Source organism: Panthera tigris, chromosome D1 (genome assembly GCF_018350195.1).
Source record: "Panthera tigris isolate Pti1 chromosome D1, P.tigris_Pti1_mat1.1, whole genome shotgun sequence".
In the NCBI taxonomy this organism is placed as follows: Eukaryota; Metazoa; Chordata; class Mammalia; order Carnivora; family Felidae; genus Panthera; species Panthera tigris.
Window position 1 is genome coordinate 26965432 of NC_056669.1, and position 21742 is coordinate 26987173.

A 21742-nucleotide genomic window follows, 5' to 3' on the forward strand; every position below is an offset into this window, starting at 1 on the left:
AGTGAATCAGTAACACTTGGGGTAGGGCCCAGCAATCTGTATTTTAAGAATCCCTCTGGATGCCTGCTCGAATTTGAGAATGACTGGTCTAGATTATGATGAAGAGTTGCCTGAATGAGCTGGATTCAGCAAGAGGAAGGCCCGAGAGACCCAGGCAAGGTGCCAGCTTCCCTGTGTGTGTTCAAGGTCAGCTGACCTAGTTTTAGCCTCCGTCCTTGGGCTCTGGGTCCTCTGCCTTTTCCAAAGAAATAGTGAACCACATCAGACCACTGCATTGGCACAAGATCACACTTTAGTTCAGAGACACATTTGCATAAATACTTGAAATGGACCCGCCCCTGCAGGTGCAGCCTGAGACCCTGCACGGCTCTCCACAGTCCTGCAACTCTGCAGCCCTTTAGGCAATGGATTTTAATACTGAAGACAGTCAAGGTCATTTCTGAAGGTGGCTCGGGGGCGCAGCTGTGGAGCTTTGACATTAGCCATCAACCCCATACTCCGAGTCTCTGTTTTACTAATTTTTTCCCCCTGAGGTAGATTATTTATCGGGGAAACCAAATAGGAAAAACTTTTTTTCATTTAACTCTACTAGTCCTTTGCAAACAGGCTGAGTCTCCTGTTTGGGTCAATAAGTGCATTTTTTTTTTTTTTTTTTTTTTTTTACCTTTTAACCTATGTCCTCTACCTGAACCCATACTAGGTTCAACCCACCAGATAGTAGACTTTAGGATCTGTTGTCCCCGTTCTCTTCTCCGCATTGTGAATTCATGCCGAATTGGAGTGGCCATGGCAATGGCAGGCCTGGGTAGGCCACGCCACCTCCATAGGTAGGGTTGCCACAGTGGGTACCTTTGTCTGCACTCCAGCACCCCAAGTCCATGAGCACGAGACTGGCCTCACCCCGCTGGATCACAGTGGGCATGGCTGGCTTCCACAGGGCTTGACATCCTCAGGTTTCAGGGCCTCGTTGCAGGTGGCGGAGGCCTGGCCATGGGGGTCCCGACACTCCACAGTCCGCCGCTGCCGGCCAGCTCCACAGCTGCTGGAGCATTCAGACCAGTCCCCTAGCACCCACTGCGCGTTGAGCAGGGGCTGAATGATGTTGGTGGTTGCCCTCTCTTTACTGTTCTGTATGCTGAAGTTCACGTCATTAGGAACAAAGAAGGTATATTTGACTTTGGGGGGAAAGACCTCACCAGGGACAGTCAGGAGCTGCACGGTCAGAGGCTCAGGCAGGGGCCGGAAGCTCTGCAGCCGTTCCAGGGTGGCAATAGAACCACTATATTTAAGGATGGTCCCCTTCACCAAGATGTCCTGTTCTATGGCAGAGATGGCCAGGTTTCCATTGAGCAGGTACTGGCCATCGGCAGTCTTCAATGCCAGGTAGTTGCCATCGTTCTGGACCCCTGGATGGCTCCGTTGTTTCACATCAATGTTAGTGGCACCAGCTGGGATGGTGACAATGTCATTATAGCCGTAACTATGATAGGAACAGAAAGACACCCTTAGGACCAGTGGCTACCCAGCCCAGTGCCTCAGGAAGTTAGCATGCTGGTGACCAGGGTGGACAGACACAAACCACCAGCAAATCATCCAAGTAATTGCCCCAAAGTTCCTGATAAATAAGCTGCTGAGGCCAATAGGAATGTTCTGTGCATTGGGATATTCAAGCGTTTTTGCTTTGCCTGGTAACTCTGTTTCAAATGCTTGGAGTTTAGATGTGTGGATCTGGACATCAGCACAGAGGAAGATATCCCAGAAGGGTTTGCAAAGCTGCATCAGTGCTGCCAAACCTGGCCGCTCTTGGCTCAAGTGAGATCTCGAAACACTTTTAGCTCCTTGCATTGGTATATAACTTTGCTTGGCAACTTTCATACTCAAAGCTCAAACCCATGTGGAAAAATCTGTTCCACACACCCGTTCCAGAATCCAACCAGGGTGGACATCTCACTCTACCTCTTAGAGCCGATCAGTCCCTAGTATTTGGTTAAAAGGGCCCCAGGGCAGGAGCCAGAGTGATAAATGCTGCTTCTAGTTGCCTTCCTCCGGTGTGTCCAGACAGCATGAGCTGTGTGCTTCTGAGAAGATAGGATGCTGCTTGGGGAATGTGTTTCTTTCTCTCTTTCTCTCTTTCTCTCTTTCTCTTTCTTTCTCTTTCTTTCTTTCTTTCTTTCTTTCTTTCTTTCTTTCTTTCTTCTTTCAAGTTTATTTTGAGAGAGAGAGAGAGAGAGAGAGAGCAAGCATGAGTGTGTGAGGGTAAGGGGCAGAAAGAGAGTGAGAGAAAGAGATTCCCAGGAAGGCTCTGCACTGGCAGCATGAAGCCTGACATGGGGCTCACACTCACAAACCATGAGATCATGACCTGAGCCAAAATCAAGGGTTAGATGCTTAACCAACTGAGCCACCCAGGCACCCCGGGGAATATGTTTCAACTCTACTGTAGGTCTAGGGCTTTATGTGGGGTGGAAAAACCTTAGTTTTTAGTCTTCTCTTCTGGGGCAAAAGTGCTCATGTTACATAGACTGGGAAGAAAGCAAAGAAGGTTGAGGACAGGCGGTCAGTTCTCTGCTACTCTTGCCTTTCTATCCACTCAGGCTAGCCACTTAGTTGAGGGCAGCTCTGAAAGAATCCACAGCCCCATATGTCTAATGCCTAAGAGAAAACCAGCTAACGGACCCAGTATCTGAATATCTCACACCACATGCTTCTTTTTTCTATATCCTTTGAGTTTAAATTTGAAGACTGCCAAGTTGTCTGCTGTAGGCTGGTTTTGTTCTCTGAGACCGATAAGGTGAGAGATAGTGAGAGACAGACAGGGGCACAGTGTGGCCGTGTAACATATGCCCTTGCCATTCCTCTCCGGGAATTGTATGCCACGGCAGGAAAAAGATAGCGCAGGATTAAGACACCTGGGTTCTCTTCCCGGCTGTCATTAACTATCAGTGTGACCTTAGGAGCATCATGTGATCTTTTCATGCCTTAGTTTCTTTATCTGTAAATGGGGAATAATAGTATTGGCCATCTGATCTTATTTTAGGAATCAAATGAGGCTACAGGGATAAAAGCACTTAAATACTAGTTTTATGAACTTATGGCTTTAAGACGTGACAAAGCATCCAGAGTTGTCAGATTTATGAAAGCCCTAAGGCCACCAAGACCCGCCCCCTCTTTGTACTCCTTTCTGAAAGATCCACCTGAAGAAAGGGTGGGACTCACCAGGTGTAGGGCGAGATGTCCTTCCCAAAACAGGCCTGGGAGAGCTGCTTTCTGGCCAAGGCCCTGGTTAGTCAGCATAGCTGTATTGCTGGTTGACTCAGAGCTGATACACCCCTATCCTCGGGGCCTCTGGCTGCCCTGTGCACCGTCCTCTCTATGGGTCAGACACTATGCCAAGGGTTCCGCCCATCTTATGACTTGTTATAATGATTCTGAGATAGGGGGGCCTCCCAATGCTTTACAGAGAAACTACAGCTCAGTGCTGCGTGGGTATTAACTGGCCGCTACAGTCCACACTTAGGCCGATGTGATTCCAGCTCTTCTAGAACCCAGGCACAGGACTATGGGTGTTACTCACCTGGAGGGGTTGAGGGATCCAGACACCTTCCTGCAGGAATTGCCTTTGCCCCCACACACACCACATTTGTCCAACTTCCTAGGTGAGTCCACTACATGGTCACAGCCAGCCTTGACGCACTGGCCACGGACACAGATGGCCAGAGTCTCGGGCCCACAAAGGGTGCCATCGATCACCTGCAGTGGGGAGAGGGAGGGCAACAGAGGGCATGGTGTGCACAGAGGGAGCCCACAGGTGGGGTCAAACCAGGTGGCCTTGCTCCCCACCCGTAGTTCTGAGCTCCAGCAGGATTCTTACCTTGGCCTCAAACACTTTGAACTCACTCCTTCCCCGGGCTCGGCAGAATAACTTGCAGCGGTCCCGGGGGGACACCCCTGCGTACTTGGGGACCCACTGTAGGAGGTTCCCATCCATGTCCGTGTAATTGTAGGCATTGTACTTCTCGCACTGCTGCTCTCTGAAGCTTTTCCCTACAAAGAGTAAGAAATTACATGGAGGTAACATGGCTTACCTAGAGCATGGGATGACCCAGCACTAGAAATGCCAGGATTCAGAGCCCCTTTATTCCTCCTGGTTTTGACCCAATCCCAGGACACAGGTCCAGTGTCATCTGGGCTCAACATTCCTAGACTCGCCCAATCTAGGTCCATGTGGCAAGGTAAGGATAAATGTCCTTTCCATTTGGGGAAGATACCAATTTTATCTTATAAATGAATAAACTTAGTAGTTACAGGGGACAACTCAGTAAGCTTGAATGCTCCATGGAGTATATTTTTGGGACCCTGCTAATTGTGCTCTATTTTGACTTCCTTGGTGACATTGGACATGTATCCAAGAACTCTTAGATCTATCTCTGGTTCTGATCTTGCCCCTATTCCTCACCGGCTATAATTCTGGCTGTCTCTGGAGGGACCTCCATTTGTAGTAGTGAGATTACCTCCAGCTCAGCAAAAGCCCAACTCCATGTGGCTTCTCCATTAACTGGTTTAGTTTGCACTTGGGGATACTGCCACATTCTGCTGTGACACTGGAGTCAGGTTTCTGCTGAACATTTGAGCGTCTACATCCACTATTTCCAACCTGTTGTTAAGTCCTACACTCTATTCAGGACAATCTGTGATTTTAAGTATCTCCTTCCCACTCTCACCATCTGAGTCCACCTCCCACGAGCAGAGGCATTGTGGTTTCATGTGAGACCTAGTTCCCAGCCTCCTCTCCCATCCTGCTACATGCTACTTCCAGAACAATCTGTCAGGAGTAACATATGTTGTTGTTGTTGTTGTTGTTGTTGTTGTTGTTTTTACCCCACAATCCTGAAATTAAACCTGCTCTTAATACCGAGGTTCTCCACCCTAGTTGTACATCTGCATGGCCTGTGGACACTTTTCATAACACAGATGGCCATGTCCTACTCCTGAGATTCTGACTCAATGCACCTGAGTAGTCTGGGCCTCTGTGTTTCAAAAAGCTTCCCTGACGGACAGCCAGTGCAGAGAATCTCCAGATACCATTTTTAGCTTTCACAAACCTTTGTTGTGTAGCTTTGAAGGGCTAGTATGCCGCTTGACTCCACCTGAGTGAATCCTAGCCCCTCTCAAACCTTTCCCATCTCCTCCCTGGCACACATCCTCCTACACCTCATTCCTATCTCCATTGTACAGGCCCTGCTCAGCCCTAACTCCCTGTGAAGGTTCAGACTAGCTCAGGCTTTTCCTTGCTCCGAATTCTTCATAAGTCTAGGGGTCTAGGCCTCGTAGATTAGGCTTTAATTGCTTTGTAAAAGGCAGGTGGATCTCTAACTAGACTGCAAGTCCTTTGAGGACATGTCTTGTGCATTTTTACAAGGTCATTTATAACACCTATTATAGTTTGAGCCACACAAGAGGCACTAAAAACCACTTGATTGAGAGGACGGACCCTGGTGCATCCTGAGATCATACTATCACCATGTTTACCTTGTGCCTTATAGTCATCCCTTCTCCCTTCTCTCTCTTTCTCTTTACCCCATATGCCAGGCAAATTCTCATGATTCCAGGGCAAAATTTCTAGAGCCTCATGCCATTGTTGATCCCTCATGCCATTGCAAAACTGCAAAGCCTACAGATTCCCTCGTTAGACACCAACCCAATGTCAGTGTGTCTTTGCACTTGGATGAATCTCCCTTAAAACTCTGCTTGTCTTTTGCTGCCTGCCAAAATTTCCTGGAGCTGCACAAGGGGGAGTTGGATGGGATGGTGGGGAAAAACGTCTAATGATTCCCTCTCACCAGTTCTGCTGCTACCCCTGCTGCCTCTGAGTTAACGTGTATGCTTTCTAGCGGGAACTAGGGGGTAGGAATATATGCCAACTAGAGGTGGTGCTGCTCCCTGGTAAGGTTCCATTAGGCAGTTGCCATGGCCCCAAGGGAAGATGGGCAACTCTTCTCAGAAGGAATGTGCACTAGAATCAGATTCAGAAACCCTCCCTCCGCCCTAGGCTGAATGTTGGCTAGAAAGACAGTGGAGGTTTGGCTCTGACAGTTGCTTTGGAAAACACTTCTATTCTGCACACAGACGAGGGTTCAGATGCCTCCAGGAGGATTAGTATCCTAGACTCTCGCCTCTCTGCAGAGCTCCCCCCAACCCCCTGAATGAGTTTGGTTGGGAATGACATCCTCTACTTCCACATCTTAGAAGACAAGGGCAATTTCTTTCCTTGACTTTGCTATGCTCTCCCAGCCCAAGTGAGAGCTGTCTAGGGGCCACTAAGCTTTGCCCTAAAATTTGGTGTCTTGCAGAGTCCATTCATATCTGGATCTCAGGAAAGCTCTGCATCCCCAGGAGACCCACCCTACTTCTTGTCTGGGGATTTGCTGCAGTGACAACAGTCGTGGCCATCAGTGGTCATTACCATCAGGGGGGCATTCCTCTGTGTGGCAGGACTGATACTTAGCTCTCCGACCCAGGCAGTATCTTCCTCCATTCTGAGGTTCAGGGTCCTTGCATTCACGATGTGAAAACTGTACTCCTCCTCCACAGGTCCGGGAACATTCTCCCCAAGGTCCCCATGGGGCCCAGCCTCCATCCACTACAGCCTGAAACACACAAGGCCGCACTAAATCAGGAGAAGAGGTGAGGAGGCCTCAGCTGTCAGTGTAACAGGGGGCCATGGCCCTGACCTCCTCACCTAGTTATGTTCATAATAATGGTGGGTGTTGTTCAGTAAGCTTCCCTAATCATTTGTTTAATGACTATGTGATTGCTTGGTTATCGTCTTCTTGAACATGGAGGCTGTGTGGGACTTGTTCACTGCAGACTCCCCTGTGTCTAAAACAGTGTCTTGCTGTTAGTAAGGTGTTCGGTATTAGTTGTTGAATGAAACAACATTTTATGGGAATAAGGTTGTGTCTAATGCAGCAGTTCTCCATCTGGACCAATTTTATCCTCTGGAGACATTTGGCAATGTTTGAAGACATTTTAGTTGTCACAACTGGGGAGGGCATATGCTGCTGGCCTCTAGTGGATAGAGGATGGGGTGCTGCTAAATATCCAACAATGAACATTTAACAACGACGAAGACATCCTCCCCTTCCACCCCCCAACCAAGACTTATGCAGCCCCAAATGTCTCTAGGGGCGAGGTTGAGAAGTCCTGGTTTAAAGTAATAATTGCTGGGAACTGTTGCTATCTGTCTACCAGCTACCAGTTCCAGTGGTAGGATAATGTCCGGGAAATAGAGTTGCTTCTATCTTTACAATCAACCCAGGAGAACAGAACTTTGCCCTTGATAGGTTCATAGAGTTTTCAAAAGCGAAATAATTTTTTAAAATGACAAAAGTATTATTTACTTATGTAAAAAAAGAAAAACCCAGAAAAGTATAAAAGAGAAAATAACACTTAAAAACAACAACAACAACAAAAAAAACACTACCCAGGGCGCCTGGGTGGCTTAGTTGGTTAAGTGTCTGACTTTGGGTCAGGTCATGATTTCTCGGTTCGTTCAGTTTGAGCCCTGCGTTGGGCTCTGTGCTGACAGCTCAGAGCCTGGAGCCTGCTTCGGATTCTCTGTCTCCTTCTCTCTCTGCCTCTCCCCTGCTCTCTCTCTCTTTAAAAAAATAAACGTTAATTTAAAAAATTAAAAAAAAAATACCACTGCCCAAATAAAACCACTGATGTAATTTTCATTGATAACTCCTTATACTTTTGCTCTGAATAATAATAAAGATGTGATGTTTTTACTTTACATACTTTTGATTCTGTTATATAGTGTTTTATGAACTGTTTTCTGTCCTTAAAAATAGACGGTAAACATCATCCCATGATCATTCCTTGTCAAAGTCTCCCTGCATTGAGTTTGGCTCTGGTGCTGGGGAATGTTGGACAGACCCCCTCCCCTCTCCTCAGTAATGCATGAAGCACATGCTATGGGGGATGGGGGTGGGGGTCAGTACCTAGAAGAGAAGCTTAGTGTTTGAATGGGGAGGATAAGTGGCTGAGGATGAATCCGTGAATCCTGCCCTGGTTCGAGCTTAGAGTGTGGCTTACCTGGCCCGAGCCCGCTCCTGAGCCTCAGTGCAAAGGACATGCCACTGAGGTTAGTCCTCTGGACAGGGAGTGCTCAGGCCACCCCGGTGATTCAGTGCTGGACCGGGACCAGGCTGCAAAACTCAGCGGATGCTGTTTCATAGGCAGGGCTCCGTGACTCGCAGTAAGAGAAATGTGATCAGCCTCACGGTTTGGAAGTATTAAGAGCAGGGCAAAGAAGCGAATCATTTAAAAACTCTTACTGGCATAGCCTTGGTTTTTCTTGTAAGTTTACTCTGTCCTAGGCCAAGTTTTCTCTGCCTGGTCAGAAACAGCTTTGATTCCTTCTCCCCTCTTGATTATTGAATTCTCACAATTAATCTCATTCTCCTGACCTCTGATTATGAATGCAGCTCAGACACAGGTAGGATATGGATACCTATCCCTCAGTTCTTGAATGTTCGTCTTCTGTTATCACTCTATCTGTTTGTAATGGAATTCATGATGGCCTCCCTCTATTGAATGGCGAAGTTCTGGCCTTTGTGCTGGAATGCTTCATACCTATCACCAATCCTCACAAGCCTTCAAGTCAACCCCAAAGCAATTACCAAGGGGGAGTTCCCAAAATGCCCTGAGCACTGGTGGCGTCATCCATCTGCCACCATCTGTCATTCGAGAGTACAGCCTCGAAGAGTTCCTCTTGAGTTTGGGTAAATATGCTTTGCTTTGTTTGCTAAAAGATGAGTGATTTTACTTAGAGGTCATGGTTGCAGCCTAGCCCAAAGTCTCTCAGTTCATGGCCCTCAAGTGTGGTTTCCTCCTTGAAAACAGCCTCCCTCTCCCTCTCCTTCCACACCCCCAAGTGGCTGTCCCTCACCTTGGGCCTGTCCACTTCCTCCTCAGGCAGACAGCTGCCATCCCAGCAGAGGTGCCCAGGCCCACAGGGCGTTCCATCAGCCCATGGCAGGCTGCCGTTCTTCGTGTGGCAAAGGGGCTCAGCACCATCCATGTGGCACCAGAGCTGGGCGCAGATGTCCTGCGCAGAGGTGTTGGGGCAGTGGCGGAAACCCAGCCCAAAGATCTGCTTGCACTGTTGGTCCAGCTCATACAGGGCCCTGCGGCCTGGGAGGTCTGTCGGGAGGGGCAGGGCTGAGGTAGGAGCATCCAGGAGACAGTCTCCTGAGAAATGGAGGAAAGCAGAAGAACAAGAATGAGAAGCAGGAGTTTCCCTCTCTCAGCTCTCCGTAGCCTCCCACATTACACTCCCACATTATTGCTGGGGTTGAAGGCCCAGCCATAGTAGTTTATTTGACAAGCTAAAAACTGTCAACACTCAATCATCTATATGAGCCTATCCCATTTTTGACTATCAGTAGTAAACATTTTACTAGGATTGAATTTTTTTTGTTGTCATCCAGAACATCTTGAATACATTCAGTGTTCACCTAGGGAAGGCCAGCTAGCTGACATACTAATTTACATCACATATAATTGGGGATGTAAATGTGCTCTCAAAAACCATGGCATGCAAAATAAAGTCAAAGGATTGGTGTTTGGATAATCTATTATTTTTGTATCATAGGTGTCCCTATCTTCTTCAATGAGAACAACCACAAATAAATTATGTTTTCAGGGCTTTGCCCAATAAGTCAAACTGTTTCAACCAGGCCACCCCTCTCCCCCATCCCCCTTGCCCTTGCTCTCACACCACTCATTCCCTGCCTCTTTGCCATTTCTAAGCTGCTGCATGATCTATGTCTCCAGTCCGGATGCTCTATTCTCTCCTCTGTACTACATTCTTCCATCCCTTTGAGCTCTGTTCAAGCCCACCTCTTCCAGGTAAACCTTCTCAGACTAATTCTACCTGCTCTGTGACTAATCATCTAAATTAGCCCAGCACACTGGCCGCTAGAAGATAGGGCAAGGAAGAGCATGCCTTGTGAGGATGGTTAGCCTGCCATAGCACGGGAGGTTGGGTGAGGAACACATCTCTGGTGTCTTCTATCCTAAACGTCTCTGATGCTTTGTGAAGGAGCTCAGCCAGAAACAGCGCAGGTGCCAACGGCAATCTAGCAATCCAGGAGGTGGGCTGGGCAGACCTCAACCACCAGCAGCTGGCCAGAAAGAAGCAGGAAGAAGCCGGAGGGACACCTACCGTGCCCGCCGTCCAGGAGCTCCGTGAGGTACATGGCACTGCAGGGAGACCAGGGCAGTGTCTTGTTTAGGTGGACGAAGAGGGGTGCCATCATGTGGTGTTTGCCCATGGGCCCAAAGAGCCGTGCACAGGGCTTGGAGTCGTCGTGGGGCATGCTGAGGACGTGCCCTGGGGTAAAGAGAGACCTGAAGTCCACCCTAACTGGCCTCCACTGCCCTCCACTCTGCCCTGCCCCTCCCTGAGGGCTCCTCACAAGGCCTAGCACCAACCCACCCCCCTCTTGTAAGACAGTTACCCTCTGCTGACAGAAGAAGGCATCTCAAGGGCTAACCAGTCACCAGCTCCTCATGGGAACAGCCATGCCCCTGTTCCTTAAAGATTTTTGTTTCAGGCTTCACTCTGGGCTTTTCTCTCTCGGGAAGCTTTCACAGAATACTGAGGAACATTGATTTCCCTTTGTTTTCTGCCTCAGCCTGTCCTAAATTCACATGCACCTCAATGATTTGCTTGCTTATGCAGTGCCAATGGATCTTCCCAGAGTTCTTACCACTTAGCTCTGGCAAAGCATCGCAACTCGACCTGAGCATTTATTTCATTTGGCATTTTGCTGGTGACCTCTGCTGATGGTCCAAGACCCTATTTTCATATTATGGCCTCATGCTCAGGGTGGCAATGGAGAAAGCACAGTATCTATTTGCATATAATCAGTCTGTCATAAATCTGAGTAGAACCTGGCCGTGTGTGAGATCTGCACTCCTTAGACCCTGGGCTGGCCTGGATTTGGAAGCGGCAGTTCCCTCTGACACAGTACAGTAGATGTGGCATGGCAAGTCTTACCTAGCTCGTGGGCCAGAGTGTAGGCTGCCTGGAGCCCCTCATCCTCGATCACAGAGCAGCTCTTGTTAGGGTCACAGATTGTGCCAATGTCTGCCACGCCCAGGGTGTCACACATCCCCTCCTTCCCACAGAAGTTCTGCTTGGCAGAGAGAGAGAGGGCATGAGAACAGACATCGAACAGAACATCTTTCTGTTTCTGCTCTTCCTGAGTTGAAGGAAAATTTTTAAGCCAAAGGCCCTGTTTCTTCACAAAGGCCACTCGTGTGAGGAAACCCATTTCTTTTTCTGTGTTGGTGTGTCCTGGGGCCAGCTTGTTTTGGAAGGCAGGGTAGCACAGGGGTTATGAGTACTGACCTGCAGCAAGACTGTGTAGGCTTGACTATGAGTGCTACCACTGGGTGGCCGATCTGTGCCTCAGTTTCCTCAGTTGTGAAACGGGGCTTTGTGGGGCTGCTGTGAGGACTGAAGACCTCAAGAGCGCCTGATTCATGTTATTAGAGTCTTCAGCCTTTGGGAAGCTCTGTTTCAATTTACCAGATAGGAGGGCAGGCCTGCCTCCTGGTTTGGAGGTTACCAAATCTCCGGTTACCTGCCTCTGTGTTTAACAACCACTGCAGATGGCTCTCCTCTCTTCGTTCCAACTCCCGATTTCTTACTGGGCAGTGTGAGCACATTTCCTCTTGTTATGACCTCAGCAGACAGCTGGTCACAAACTTTTGGAAAAGGGCCCTTGCAAGATTCCTGTCCTTCCCCTGCAAATACCTCACACTTGTCCTCATGACCTCCCCCTCGTCGTCGTTCGGCACATGAGGCTCCTGGCGTCCAGCTGGGGCCAGCAGGGAGACATTTCCCATGTTTGGGCAGGCCTTAGTGGCCCTCCCTTTTGATCCGCCCATCCCGCCTCCCTTCCTCCCTGGGGTTTCTGGAGCCAGCCCACAAACCTGTCTGGTGAGCAGAATGGCTGTGTCAAAGTGTTCCGGGTGCCGGTCGCTGGGCTGGTTGAAACGCCGCTGCCAGTTGCAGAAGTTACGCAGGGTAAGGCCACCGTTGTCAGACACTTCTGGGCCCCACTTTTCATCTTCCACGATCAGCACTTTTACCACCATCAGGTTGATGGAGTTTCTAATGCTGGGGTGCTTGTAGATTCGGGCTGCCACAGACATTAGTGTCAGGACGTGGTTCTGTTGGGAAGAAGGGGGCAGGTCGATGGGAGGGTTACATCTCCTGGCCTGTTGCCTGCCCACTGCCACCACCCCTTGATATGCGTCCTATGTGCCAGGCTCTGTGCTGAGCGCTAGATTTGCGGCATGTTGCTGAAGACTCACAAAACCCCTGAGGCCCTGGCGTTGTATTCCTTCATTTTACCTGTAAGAAAATTGAGGCTCAGTAACTGACCCAGAACACAAAGCTAATGAGTATACTGCCAGCATTTGAACCCAGATGGCCTGGTTCCAAAACTTGTGCATTTAACGTCTTGACCAGCCGCAGGTGACTCCGTAAATCTAAAGTTTAAATGCAATAAAATTAAAGTTACAGTTCCTCTGTCACACTGGCTACAGTTCAAGTACATCAGTAGCCATCTATGGCTCAAGGCTTCTGTATTAAACTCAGCAGACAGAACATTTCCATCATCACAGAAAGTCCTATTGGACCGCACTGATTATTCTACCTTAACGTTGACATCAACCGCCTCTGTGCCAGCCACCCCCATCCCCTCTCTGTTCTCAGCCCAGAAGCAATTGTTTGAGTGTTCGAGGTTAGTAGAATGTGCCCCTTAGAATCTAGTTGAGCATTTTCCTGGTGCCTGTTGGGTAACTTCTACTCTTCAGGATGGGCACTGTTAGCCCGCAGATTGCTCCGATAATCACTACTAACAGTAGCCAGCCTGCACCAGTCACCAGACCCACACCTTACTCGATGCTCATGCTAACTCTGTGCAGTAGACGCTGTCACCCCCATTTTACGAATTAGGGAGTAGAGGTTCACACAAGTCAAACAAGCTGCCTAAGGTCACACAGCTCTTAAAGCCGGGACACCAGCCCAAGCACGTCTGTCTCTGAGGTCTACACCCTTTGCGTTAAGTTTCCCAGTGCTTGACTGCTGGTTTCTAGACAATCCCAGAAGGTCTATTCCCTTCTGCCAGGGGCTTGAGAGAAGTCAGTGGACCTCATGAGACCCAGGAGCTTAGGATCACACCTGCCTCCAGATCTGCCCAGGCCAGCTGAAGGAGTCCACATCATTGCTTGGCCTCTGTCCTACCCCTGGGTTGTTCCCAAGGCTTTGGAAGCAGCCAGATGGAGCTCACTGTCCTGCTTCAGGGACCTCTAGAAGTGAGTCCTCTTGGACTATTGTGCAGAAGAAAAGGGGGAAAAGGCACGCGTGCTTTCAGCCAGGAGTGTGGCCAGCTGAGCCTGCCATTCATGTGCCCTGCTCCCTGTTTCCTAGGGCACTGTCTCCCATAAGCCTTTCTTTTTTTCTTTCCTGTGGTCTGGAAGGTAGGAGTGGAAGGAGGGGAGAGGAAGGTGAAAGGCTAAAGAGGGACAGAGGTGAAAGGCTCTGTCGGTTGAGGCCATGTGTGGGAGTTCCAGACGAATCCCATTATTTGTGAATGGGATCTGTCTGTTCACCTCGCAGGCAACGAGCCAGGTATTTTGTAAGCCCTACAAACAGGGGTTGGCAGGTTCCTTAGCGTGTCAAGCACTCCAGCTATGTTTAGGCTGATGTAAACATCTTATCAGCAAAGCTGAAACTTGGCACTTGCTCCTGGAGCTGGATTCCTGAGGGAAAAAAAGCAATCACATCATTATGCAACTGGGGGTGAGGGCTGAGGAATGGGAGCTCGCTGAGGCTGCTTCCTGGCCAGGCTTCCCTGTTTCCAGGGGGCAGAGTCTCCTGCGCTCTTGCCCTAGGAAGGGTCAAATCTGATGGGCCAGGGACCAAGCCCTAGGGTTTCTTCAGAGGCAACCTGCAACTCTCTTTACAAGATTTCTTCCTTTTGAGTCCCAATTTCACAATCTCAAAATTGGGGAGATGATGTCTTACAAAAAAGGCGTTAACACAAGATGCCAGCTGCTCAGCATTGGTCCTGGAAGGCTTGAGGTTTAAGAAGGATCTGTGTTCCCAAGCTGACCAGATCAGACTGGGGCTCTCGGGCAATGCAGCTGAGTGGGGACCATGCACCAGCCATGTCCCCAGGGAAAACCAAAGGCACAGGGGTGTACATTTGTGTACAAAGGAGGGGCTGAGGCATCAGCGGAGGCTTCCCGAAACTAAGATTTTCAGGGAGTCTCCTCCTTTGCAGTTCAGGGAGCTCACAGCATCTTCTCCAGATACTAAATAACTGTAGGGCTGAGCAGGCTTGAGAGCCATTTTTTTTTTTTTTTTCAAGGCAGTGGATTAGACTTGAGAGCATTTGGATGTCCTTCTGGTTGCTATTTCAGAAGATAATTTCCATTGCTACAAATTCTTATAGAGAGCTACAAGAACTATGTGGTTCAGTGTGTCTGTTAAAATTCCAAATCCTGGTCCTCCCCTTCTCTCTTGTCTTGCTGAGCTTCTGGGGATGGGAGGCACTGCTATCCCCACTGCTAGCTCCTCTAAGAAACTATGGCAGGAAAGCCTGACATTTGCAGTGCCTCTTGCAGTTACCTAGGGGCAAGGACCTGGGGAGGTGGGGTTGGCTGTCAGTCTGTGAGAGTCCGATTCTCAGTCAGTACCCTAGGCAAAAGGCTAGGCCCGACTTACAGTCCCACAGAGAGAGGGCTCAGGAGCCAGTGAAGGAGAAGGTCAGATGGCTCACTCCACCACCTGGTGTCCATATATACCTCTCTGTGCACCACACAAGTGTGGGCTACTTGCTAAAGAATGTGAACAAGATGGTGCCCCTGGTGGTGTGGGGGCCCCAGCACAGCAGATGACCTCCAGCAACCATGTCAGGTAAGTGGGAGCCCATGACCAGCCTGGCCAGGGCTGGTCCAACATCCCCGCTCTTGAATGACCTGGGGACCTCATGCCCTTAATTCTCACTGGGAAAAGGCGGGGCACTTTCTAGGGAGTCTCCTCCGCTAGTGCCCCTAGGACCTGAAAAAGAGAAAGAAATGCCCTAGCCAGCTAGGCTGAGACATAGCACTCTGATTCTTAGCAATACAAACAAGGAGATTCCTCCCCCAGAGCTCCCATGGCAGCCAAAGCCAAGTGCAGTGGGAGTCCAGGAGAAGGCTGGGTCTGGGCCAAATGCATTTCCAGCGGCTTCTTCTGCTCTGTCATCCCTATGCTTGGCTCATTTGCTCTTCACACTGTGGGTCCCACCGCTTTTCCTTGCTGCACACCTGGGAGAGGCAAGGCAGGGGAGCACGGCAACATGGAAACACTCTGAGCTCAGGAACCAGTGCCATACTTTTCCTACTGGGGGTCTCCCTAGGGCCCCAGACTGCCGAGGAGGTGGGGGAGAGGCCAAAGAGAGTAAAGAAGTAATTGGAGAAGAGAGAGGGTCCTGCACTGATGTCCTTCACCGCTCCTCATTCTCAAAGCAGCAAGGGGCGGGGCACCTGGGTGGCTCAGTCAGTTAAGCTTCCCACTTCAGCTCAGGTCATGATTTGCGGTTTGTGAGTTAGAGCCCTGTGTTCAGCTCTGTGCTGACAGCTCAGAGCCTGGAACCTGTTTCCGATTCTGTGTCTCACTCTCTCTGCTCCCCTCCCCACTAGTGCTCTCTCTCTCTCTCTCTGTCTGTCTCTTGAAAATAAATAAAACATTAAAAAAACCAGCAAGGGGCAATGTCCCTCTCCAAAGGTATACGCACTTACTGGAACCACAGTGAGCCAAGCTTAAACACTCTGAGCTGAGCAAGCTGGAAAGGAAGGCCTCCCTGCTGCATGGGACAGCAGAGCCAACACAGCAGTGGGCTGGCTATGAAGGTGTGTGACCACACTACCCTCCTCCTCTGACAAATGTCATCACCGAAGGCAACTCTGGTATTAATTCCTCTTTGTTGAGCACCTACTATGTGCTGGGCACTGGGTCAGGTGGTCTCTATATTGTCTTGTATCCGCAAGACAATGCTAGGACATTGGTATAACCGTTCCTATTTTGCTGGCGAAGAAATCGAGGCCCAGAGAAATTGGTAGCTTACTCAAGGACACTCAGTCATTTTGATTATCCTTCGAAGCATATGCTTTTACTCACCAAACTGCTGCCTATTCTGGATGCTGCAAGGACAGCGACAGCATAGCCAAAACAAACCCAAATCAAGCCAGCAAGCAAGCTTACCCCTGGCATTGTCTACACCTGGGGAGGCAGAAGTGGCAAATCAAAGACCTTTGAATATCAAGGCATTTTCTTTGGGAAAAACTGTGTATTGTTGACCATTCTTGGAAGAGACTCCTCTTGGAAGGAGAACATAATTCACCTGGGACGTAACACTTGTCTTTCCCCCATCCTCATAGGGGGTATAGAGCCAGTGGGGGTGTGTGTCTGCTTCTGTTTTTATCCAAACCAGGACACTTTTGAGAGTGAAGATGATGCTATTAATAATTATGCCAGAACAGGCCTAAGTGGGGATTGTGCTGGACACACTGGGATAGGTGGGCTTGTGGGAGACATTTTCCCAGAGGATATGGGTAAAGGGGAGATGGAATCGCTAGGACTTAACCCTTTCCTGAAATCCCTTGCTGGTAGGCTGACATCTTGGGAGTCCTCTGGTCTTCTCTGGGGATGATGATTACCCCTTCTAGGACTCTCTCTGCTAAGCAAAGAATTCAGAGCTCAGCTGGCAGCTGATCCACCGGCAGGATGGATTTTTCAGACTGAGTGTGGGGCACAGCTCAGCCTGCCCCTCACTGCGTTCCTGCTCCAGATTCATCCAGGGAACAATCAGCAGCAGCCGGATGCAGACAGAGTTAATGGCCTCTTCCGAGGTGGTCCCTGCTTTCAGAAAGCCCCCTTTGTCTGAGCTCATTAACTCTGAAACCAGATAAGAAGGTGGGAGGTGGAGGGGGGGGGGCCCTTCTGTCAAGGGATTAAGTGAACTCAAGTGTACAGAGTTCTGGAAAACTTCATTGTCGCTTAACAGTGTGACCAGCTTCTAGCATGGCTAATTCTTTCCCTTGGCCTTGAGGTGGTTTCTTCCCAGGATAGGGCCTCCCACTTTGGCTGGGCATCTTTGGACTGCTGGATTCAATGACCTATTCCCACAATATGGACAAGTGTAGGGCCACAGAGCCACACACCCTTCTCATGCTAACGCAACCTCATGGCACAAGAGAAAAAGAGCACTGCACTCAGGTTCAGGACACTTGGATTGTGACCCAGACCTGCTGCTTACTAGTTGTGTGACCTTGAGAAAGTCACAGATTCCCTGTGAGCTGAACCTTTTTTCTCTGCCTCCCTCACAGGTATTTCCGCTGAGGCGATGCATACAAACCATTATGCAAATTGAACGCACTCAGAGCATGGTTTCCCCACATAGTGCTGAATTTTCTAGAAGACTCATCATGAAAAGCGGCCTCACTGATGCTTACATTAGCACTGATGACCTAGTCCAGGTGTCTGGCCTCACAGATGAGGAAATGCAAGCCCTCAAGGGGGTAAAATCCCTTCATCCTTACCTTACACCACTGCCTGCTAAGACACCCCAAAGTGCCTTCCATCTGTGCAAATGAAGTCTCTAGGAGATGCCTCGGAGAGTTACTTATAAAGAACTGGATTCTATTTTGGGGATATGGATCTGGGCAGGCAAGGTCTTGGGGAACTAGAGCATGACATTCATTCTTGTCTTAGCTGAGCTCATGGACATGTTTAGGAAGTCCAGGGGATTGAGCTGAGAAGTTCAAGTGTATCCTGTGGCATCTCCACAGCTGGTAAGCAGTCAAAGCAGAGGGGTCAGTGGGAGGTCACAGAAGCAGCTGTGCCTCAGCCCCTGCCCCACCCCAGCGTGGTGACAGCAGGCAGGGGTATAAGTTGGCTGTGACATAATGAGACCAAAGGGGAGGTGATGGAGTTGGTACAGCTGAGACAGGACTTTTCCTTCAGGTATAAGACCTGGAAGCAGATCCCCTAGGGAGAGGCCCTCAGCCTATACAGGTGCCTGATGCCTATTCTGATATGCTTTTCTGACCCATGGAGGCTGGCTGGGTGCAAGGAGTGTGTCTGTGGGTGGTCCAGAAACAGCATATGGGGAGGGAGAGGGGATGGGACAAGCATGTACTGGGTCATCCGGTCAGAAATCTGTAAGGGTAGAAGTGTTCCTGGGTGCCTCTGTGAAGAGAACCCGAGGCAGACCCAGCCCAGCCCAGCCAAGTATATCCTTGAGGTAAATACTCAGTATCTTAAGTTACTAGGTGATGGGCTGAGTGAGATGGTAGGAAGACAGTAGGGGAAACATTTTGGCTCTGAAGACTGAAAAGTAATTACTTTATCTGATGCTTCCTTGTGCTCTTGTCTTTCCTACCTCCTGGTTCTCAGGCAGATGTCAGAAACTGGTCCATGCATGGGGAGTGGCTCAGCACCTCAGCTCAGGGTTTGCAATGATTGTACTTTCAGCCTTTCTCTGGTAGAGCTCCCTAATAGCCAGGTGTGGTGGCCCTAACCTGTGATGGGAGAAGCCCCATTAACCACCCTTTTGAGGACTTGCTTGAGGAAAGGAGTCAGGGGAGTTGGCTGGTGCCTCCTTTTGCTTTCAGGGTGGGCAGGGAAGCAGATATGCAGTCATCATAGACCTAAAGCCCATTGGAAAGACCACACCGATGGCTCAAAGCTGCCTTACCAGCACGTGGCAGAAGTGAATACTACAACAGTGTGCAAAGGAGCCTACTTCTACAGTAACCAGAGAAGCAGCCACATGGGCCACTCACCCCTATCTCTTCCCATCCTTCCATCTAGATGCATTTCCCCGTGATTGCAGAGTGAGAAAGATGGGGTGCATCATCTAGACTGTTCGGCACAGGTGATGCTGAAGCACTCGGTGTCCCCAACAGCTGGGCATGGGCTGATCCTAGAATAGGATCACTGGCCAAGATTGCCATTACTGAAAAAGTATCAACTAAACTGCGTCAGTGGCCAGGATCCCTGCTGCAGGGATCTATGACCGCTGGGAGGGCAGGTCTTCTCTACCTAGCACGCCCCTGGTTTTGTGCTCCTCAGGGGAAGAGAAAGTACGGCCCTCTCCTGGAACCCTTGTACTTCACCTGGTGCTTGGGGGAGGTGTTGGGACACAGGGTGACACAAATACCTCTTGCTGAGTCTGCACCACCTCTGAATCTAGTTAGATGTGGTCTGGCTACAGGAGCTGTCCCCTGAACTCCATGTTCCTGCCCAGCCAAGCTCAGTAGAGAGCTGTGTCTGGGCTGAGAGCAGCTGGGGTGGACCAAGGAGAGTTCTGGCTCCACAAGGAGCGTTCACTGAAAGAGTTCATATCCCCACTGCTTTCTCCCCTCCCTTTTCCACTGAAGCTTCAGTCTCCCAGGCTAACCCCCAGGCAGAAATTCTGTTCCCCTCCCTTCTTGTGCTGATGCTGGCACTGCGAAGTTCTGCCCGGGGCTGAGTGCCAGGTTGGCAAGGTAGTCCACGCCCCTTGATCAGAACCAGCTGGGTACACAGAAGTTGGGCAGCCCCCTTCCAGGTTCAACTCCCTCCAAACAATGTCTTTTACTTATGGCAACCTCAGTTCTGTACATGAAGGGAATGAAACAGCCACATCTTTCCAACCCAGCTGACTTTCCTTGGGAACCTGTCAGGTCTGGAGCCAGTAGAGGGCTGGGAAATGGAGGGCGGGGTGGATGCTCTTCCAAAATGTCCAATTTTCATCTCTGTTGGGAGAGGCAGGTGCCTGGGTTGGGGGGTGGGGGGAGCTGTTGTGCTTGAAAACCCACTTTTAGTTCAGTTTGCCAAGTGCTGAAGGAGATTCAGGATGCGAGGGGTGAAGGTGAGTAGCAGAGGAGGAGGCAACAGGACCTCCACTCTAAATTAGAAAGGATGGGGGGGTGGGTGGGGGTGGGGTGGGGGGGTGGGGGGGTGGGTGGGGCAGCAGGTAGCCCAGGGGTCAGAGGCTAAGAAAAGAGTTCCTGCACCTTCTCAGAAAGGAAAGAACCTTGCTTGGGGTCGGTCTTGGAAGGATGAGGGATGTGAAGGGTTTTTTCAGAGGAACTGGAAAGGGAAGATTTTGGAGGCTCTAGGAGGTGACTGGGGGCCTCCAGGCAAAGCGAATCCTACCTGCAGGTCGGCTCCATAGAAGGCAGCCATGGACGCATCGGCCACCAGCAGCGTTTCCACGAAGCGAGCCTCAGACACAAAACGCTTGGTCCGACTCGTGGCCCCCAGGGGTGGTGGCTGCTCGCTGGCGCCTTCTGCATCCTCTTTGCCCTCCTCCTCCTCCTCCTCCTCCTCCTCCTCCGTTTCCTCCTCCTCCTCCTCCTCCTCCTCTTCCTTCTCCTGGTCCTCGTCTCCTTTCTCCTGCCTCTGACCCTCTCCCTTCACCTCCCACTCTGGTCCTCCAGGGAGGGGGTGGGCTTCAGAGGCGGCGGCGGCGAGCCCGGGGGTCCCGCGGCGCGGCCCGGGCCCCCAGCGCTGCAGGCGGTGAGGCTGGTGCAGGGAGCCCCCCGCGCCCTGCGGCTGGATGGTGAACTCCTCGCCGTCCAGCAGGAAGGAGCCGCTCAGCCCGCGGCACAGGCTGACGGCCGCCAGCGACTCGGGCTCCCCATTCACCGTGCCGGAGAAGAAGCAGTCGCGCAGCTCTCGCTCGCCCCCGGCCGCCCCGCCTGAGCCCCCGAGGCGCTCGATCTTGAAATTGGGCGCTAGGAAGCTGGCGTCCGGCGCCAGGCGCAGCACGAAGCCCTTGCCGAAGGCGGACAGGTGGAACGTGAGCTCGCCCGCGCTGCCCGGCAACCGCGTGGGCTCCACCAGCTCCGAGGCCTGCCCCCGGGCGCCGGGCCGGGCCGGGGCGCCGCGGGCCAGCGGCGGCGGCAGCAGCAGCAGCAGCAGCAGCAGCAGGAGCGGCGGCCACCGGGGGGCGGCGCGGGGCATGGGGGCTCCGGCAGCGGCGCAGGAGAGGGAAGAAGGCGGCCCGGCGCGGGCAGGTGCCGGTGGCGCGAGCGCAGCCCGGCCGCTCTCTCCAGGAACAAGCAAATCAATCAACTCGCTGGCCGACTGGGCCAGCGGGGGCCTGGCGGCGGCGACGGCAGTCCCCGAGCGGCCCCTCTGGCTGGCGAAGGCCGCTCCTCCCGCGCCCGCCCGCCGAGCAGAGCGCAAGCAAACTGGCGCCCCGGGCCGCGTGCGCCCGTCCTCCGCCCCTGCCCCGCACGTAGTCCCCGCGCAGCCGCCTCCTGCCTCCTCCCCACCCCGGGAAGCACCGAGTGGGCTGCCGAGCCCTTCGTATTTATACTTCCTTCCCGGCTTTGACATAAGAGGTTTATTTTTGATCTCTCACTATTCCCGTTTCCCCTCCCCTGGGATCAGAGAGAGAAACTGAAAAGAGGGAGCGAGAGAGGAGAGAGAAAAAAAATTGGATGAAATGTAAAACCAATCAGGAGTCAGGGAGACGCGCTCCCCCCCCCCCCCCCCCCCGTAAGTGTCAACTCCAACTTTTTTCCCCTTCCCTTTACGCGCGGTCCCACATTAACTCCTGCAATGCTGGACTGGCCCTTCAGACAGAGTCCTTTGGGAAGGCCCCAGTTGCTACCTCCT

General features: G+C 51.2%; 2 protein-coding genes across 8 annotated transcripts in view; one reads left to right on the forward strand and one right to left on the reverse strand.

The window, feature by feature from the left end:
* LOC122231224 overlaps positions 1 to 17740 on the forward strand; it is a 73698-nt gene extending 55958 nt beyond the window's left edge. For 6 of the 7 annotated variants that reach the window (XR_006208412.1, XR_006208411.1, XM_042958709.1 and 3 more), the window contains one exon: positions 17458 to 17740. Coding sequence is in view for 5 of the 7 variants with exons in the window: in XM_042958709.1 (XP_042814643.1) it covers positions 17458 to 17724 (267 nt within the window). In the remaining 2 variants the exon portion in view is untranslated. Of the gene's footprint in view, positions 1 to 1718; positions 2095 to 17457 lie in introns of those variants that run through there. The other variant, XM_042958711.1, reaches the window with a different exon arrangement.
* Positions 275 to 21527, reverse strand: ADAMTS8 (ADAM metallopeptidase with thrombospondin type 1 motif 8). The gene is made up of 9 exons (XM_042958707.1): positions 20273 to 21527; positions 12010 to 12249; positions 11069 to 11204; positions 10232 to 10399; positions 8954 to 9255; positions 6464 to 6647; positions 3872 to 4044; positions 3575 to 3750; positions 275 to 1480 (listed from the first exon to the last, which is right to left on the reverse strand). Exons 1-9 carry the CDS (start codon positions 21458 to 21460, stop codon positions 910 to 912), a joined length of 3138 nt encoding a protein of 1045 aa, XP_042814641.1. The 5' UTR covers positions 21461 to 21527; the 3' UTR covers positions 275 to 909.
* Positions 21528 to 21742: the final 215 nt, after the last annotated feature.